This window comes from Limulus polyphemus, unplaced genomic scaffold, assembly GCF_000517525.1.
Source record: "Limulus polyphemus unplaced genomic scaffold, Limulus_polyphemus-2.1.2 Scaffold488, whole genome shotgun sequence".
Classification (NCBI taxonomy): domain Eukaryota; kingdom Metazoa; phylum Arthropoda; class Merostomata; order Xiphosura; family Limulidae; genus Limulus; species Limulus polyphemus.
The window spans coordinates 567683-572660 of NW_013666098.1; the positions used below are offsets into that span (position 1 = coordinate 567683).

The window sequence follows — 4978 nt, forward strand, 5'->3', positions numbered from 1 at the left end:
CCAAAGTACATGATAGTTCTAGAAATGTTGCGTCACGGTGGTCATGTGACTCGCTGACGCAACAGTATCAATATAGAATTTCTCAGCTCTTCCGGAAAGAATCAAGAAAGGTCACTATTGACCAAGTTGCTTCTTCTGCAGAACAGTCACATGCCAAAACATCTAAAAGCAATTCAGTATCAAACGGTAAATTTAAATTTTATGACATGTACATATAACTTTAGGCCCATAATAATGCTGGCTTGATTACTAAATATGTTTGTACATCCTAAATGCTGCACCAAATTAACACTATAGTATTTAGACAAATGGTTCTGCACAGAAATAGGCCGAATAATACCAAAATTTCATAAATAAACATGTAAATATATCCTAGATATCTAAGCATTATCATTAATCCAGTCCTGTAATGTAGGCTTAAGCATACTATAGGTTTCGTTATTAGATAGGCCCTATGAGGCGTAATGTATTGCATACTTAATCGGCCCTACTATTATCATATTCCATAAATTCATGTTTTACCCCAAAATGGTTTTGGTACAAAATTCCACACATTAGACACGTTTCACAATCTTTAGTAAATTTAAAAGTTGGCTATCTGGCCTAAACAAGTATAAGACTACTAGTAGGTCTACCAATGACGTGCACAGGGAGGTGGATGTGCTCAAGACCCTGCCCTTTGTTCCCCAAAAGTGCCCTTTTTTTTCTCTGTCATAAAAATTTTCAAGAAATACAGAAAGATACACCCGACTCCATATCTTGCTTGATGCAAGTTGTTAGAAAGAAAAATAAAATATTTCATCTTTAAAATACATGGAACACGGGAACTTGTACGATTTTACAGTAAAATAAAAGTGGTTATAAGACAAATTTAATAGGAATAAAAGAAGATCTATATGCTTTTTAAGGCTTTTTACCATATGTGTACTAATAGTAACCCGCAGTCCCCATAATCTCATGTAACACCCCCCTCCCCAAACAAAAGATTGTCTTAGATTTCTTAAAAAGAGCCAGTTTTGTCAATGAGACCCTGTCCTTCTAATGCCCTTTGTACATCACTGATTCTTGCTGACTTTTATTTTTGTAAGTAGCCTTCTTTAATTTGTTTCAGATAGGCATAGATGTAGCAGATTATGTTGATATTAATGTTAGAAAATGCCTATCTGACACTGATACAAACAAACTTCTATATGACTGTACTTTCAAACCTAGTTATGAATACAAACTTCCACCCAAAGAAGAATGTTGAAAACAGATTTGCTTCCAATTTGATTGGTTTGGTATATTTAAATGGCTTGTCTTTGGTGCCTGACAAAATAATTGCTACTGTATTACCTGCATGGTGTTTGAAAAAGATCAGGATTACAATGGTATCGGAGTCCTTGTCAGCCACCCAACTATCAATTTCACAAAAGCCCTTTCGACACTGATCAAACATGAACAAAAAGAAAGTTATCGGGCAGAGTAACAATGGCAGCAAGTTTCAATGACGTGATGGATGGGAAGCAAAAAACTATATTAACATCAGAGAACCAAGTCCTCGCCCAAGAATTGCTGTCGACTGTGTAAAGCTACAAAGCATTATTAATGTGGTAGTGCTCTCTGGTCGCCAGAATATTCCCATCACAGTCACAGAAACAGTAAAATAGACGTTGAAAATGATTTTGATGCTAATCATGGAAACTTTCTGGGCACCCTAGATTTTTCAGAGAAGCGTGGAGATACCACACACAGTTGAACACAGGGAATCTGTAACTGGAAATGCTACTTACACAAGTGCTGAAGTTCAGAACGAGCTGGTCAATATTATCAGTGTCCAAATTCGTAAAAGCATTATCAAGACAGTCAATGTCGCCGTTTTAACAGATGAAACTTCTGATGTTTCAAATAAGGAACAATTGAGTTTTGTTCTAAAATATCTTGATTTTGTTGTCGAGGAAGATAGTAAAGAACCAGAATCATGAGTACGTGAACATATGATCGATTTTTTGAATTTAATAAAATATTAAACCATGCCTAGCAAGTTATGATTCAGATTTACATCTCCTGCGTGGTCAATGCAGCTAACATGGCTGGAAGCAAAAAATATACTGCAACCATTAAAACAACTCAATACCCTCTTGCATTGTTCGTGCATTACACATCGCAGTGCTTAAATTTTACAGCAACGTCCCTGCAAACCCTAACATTCGAAATATGGCGGGAGTTGTAAGTCGAGCTGCACCTTTTTATTTTGACACACATCCAAAAAAAAACGGGCACTATATGATGCATTGAAAATGTAGAGCTAAACACATCACAGGACAAACAGAACACGTTGCCCTTGTTTCATGTTTGGATGCTATAGGAGCAGCTGATACAGTTGAATATTCAACAGATTTTTTAACAGATGTCAAAGAACTTATACTGATCCTAACTGCCTCTGAATTTATTCATGTCCTTGTAATCACAAACAAGTATCTGGCTTACCTTCACTATCAATCTTCAAGCCTTCACTCTCAGCCCACAAGACATAACTAAGGTCGTCAATGACATTGATGAGGTTGTTATTGCACTTCAGGATGTTAGAGACAAATACCATAACAAGTGAATTTATGAAGATCGACAGTTGTGTGCCAATGTAGGCATTGGATCTAGCATGCCACGTCACTGTGGACGACAGCAGCATTTTGAGAATGTACCGAATGATGAGCCAAACGTCTGCTTAGCAAGTTGTCGCTTTACAGCGCGTCACAGAGTCCAAGATTGGGTCTTACCATCAGTACTGGTCACTTTGAGTTGTGACAACCTGTATGCCTGTACCAAAGACCTGTGCAGTCAATACAAGGATGACCTCTTTACTCCATCCTGTGAGAAAAGTGGGATACACCCATGGACGCTGAGGTGGGAACAAGAATATCTGTCACTGTTACCTCTGGATCCATTCCGACATGTTAGCATATTGCTGTTTAATTACCTTTCAAAACATCGCTTTACTTCGTAGTATAGCCAAAATAGACTAATTCATTTTATGTCGTTACAGTTTATTTTCAGACGGTTTAATTACCTACTCTTACAAAATACTATTTTTTGCAAAATCTCACCTAAAAAGACCATAGTTTTCTTCCCAGATCTGTTGGAAGGACTGCTGAGCTTGTGGACAAAGAGCACCAATGTTTCAAATCAAACCTCACCAGTTAAAACTGTGCAGGAATATTTATTATGATTTCAGTAACTGTAACGCAACTGTTTTATTGCGATGTCGATGACTTTGTTTTCGGATCAAAAGGTAGAAAATGTATAGATATTTTAATATATCTTCCATTTGCTTTTGTAGGAATTATATTTCACATACGTTGTAAAGAGATATTGATCGTTCACAAGACTATCGTGAAAACGCGCTAATAAACTGACGGTTTAGTATTGGGGTTAATGTTTGTTTGTAATTAAGCACAAAGGTATCTGCGCTCTGCCTACCACAGGTATCGAAACCCGGTTTCTAGCATTGTAAGTCTGGAGACATATCGCTGTGCTACTGGGAGGCAGGATTAATGATCGTACTTTAAGATTTTGACAAATTAATGATATGATGTTTGGTATTATATTAAATAATATCTACACACACACACATACACACACACACATATACATATATATATAATGGGAATTCCCCTCCACCAATCTTGGGCACGTCACTATATACATATTTCAATTTAATAAAATACGTTTTACAAAAGTTCGGTTTGTGGAATCATTATGTACAATATTTCATAACTTATGTTATAAACAGGCTTATAATACAATTGAAGTATTAAACAGAATATAAATATGGATATATAAGAGTAGGAAGTGCACCCTAAGGGATCAAAAAGCTAGAGATACTATTGTTTAAAAATCAGCTACTGAATAGTGCCCCTAGGCATCACAAAGACTCGAGGTACGATGACTTGAAACACATTCACTGGATAGCTCCCTGTTTGTTAAAGTCCAGTAACTGGATAGCTCCCTAAAGAACTGTACAAGCTTAATATACTGTTTGTTAAAGTCCAGTAACTGGATAGCTCCCTAAAGAACTGTACAAGCTTAATATACTGTTTGTTAAAGTCCTGTAACTGGATAGCTCCCTAAAGAACTGTACAAGCTTAATATACTGTTTGTTAAAGTCCAGTAACTGGATAGTGCCCTAAAGAACTGTACAAGCTTAATATACTGTTTGTTAAAGTCCAGTAACTGGATAGCTCCCTAAAGAACTGTACAAGCTTAATATGCTGTTTGTTAAAGTCCAGTAACTGGATAATGCCCTAAAGAACTGTACAAGCTTAATATACTGTTTGTTAAAGTCCAGTAACTGGATAATGCCCTAAAGAACTGTACAAGCTTAATATACTGTTTGTTAAAGTCCAGTAACTGGATAGCTCCCTAAAGAACTGTACAAGCTTAATATACTGTTTGTTAAAGTCCAGTAACTGTATAGTACCCTAAGGATTCTTAAAAGCTAAGATATTAATGGTTTAAACACATTCACGGGATAGTGCCATAATGAGTAAAAAATTAAACTACTATTGGTTAAAGTACAGTCACTGGAGTTCCTTAATGGACCATTTAACCAACATTACTCCAAGCTTATAGTGACTGCGCTGGAGTTCCTTAATGGACCATATAAGCTTGGAGGTAATGTTGGTTAAAGCGCAGTCACTGGAGTTCCTTAATGGACCATATAAGATTGGGGTAATGTTGGTTAAAGCGCAGTCACTGGAGTTCCTTAATGGACCATATAAGCTTGGAGTAATGTTGGTTAAAGTACAGTCACTGGAGTTCCTTAATGGACCATATAAGCTTGGGGTAATGTTGGTTAAAGCGCAGTCACTGGAGTTCCTTAATGGACCATATAAGCTTGGAGTAATGTTGGTTAAAGTACAGTCACTGAAGTTCCTTAATGGACCATATAAGCTTGGAGTAATGTTGGTTAAAGTACAGTCACTGGAGTTCCTTAATGGAC

General features: G+C 36.7%; 1 protein-coding gene across 1 annotated transcript in view; it reads right to left on the reverse strand.

The window, feature by feature from the left end:
• LOC106458575 (GPI mannosyltransferase 2-like) overlaps positions 1 to 2581 on the reverse strand; it is a 28482-nt gene extending 25901 nt beyond the window's left edge. The window contains exon 1 of the mRNA XM_013918093.2: positions 2470 to 2581. Coding sequence (XP_013773547.1) covers positions 2470 to 2581 — 112 coding nt within the window. The remainder of the gene's footprint in view (positions 1 to 2469) is intronic.
• Between the last annotated feature and the right edge of the window lie 2397 nt (positions 2582 to 4978).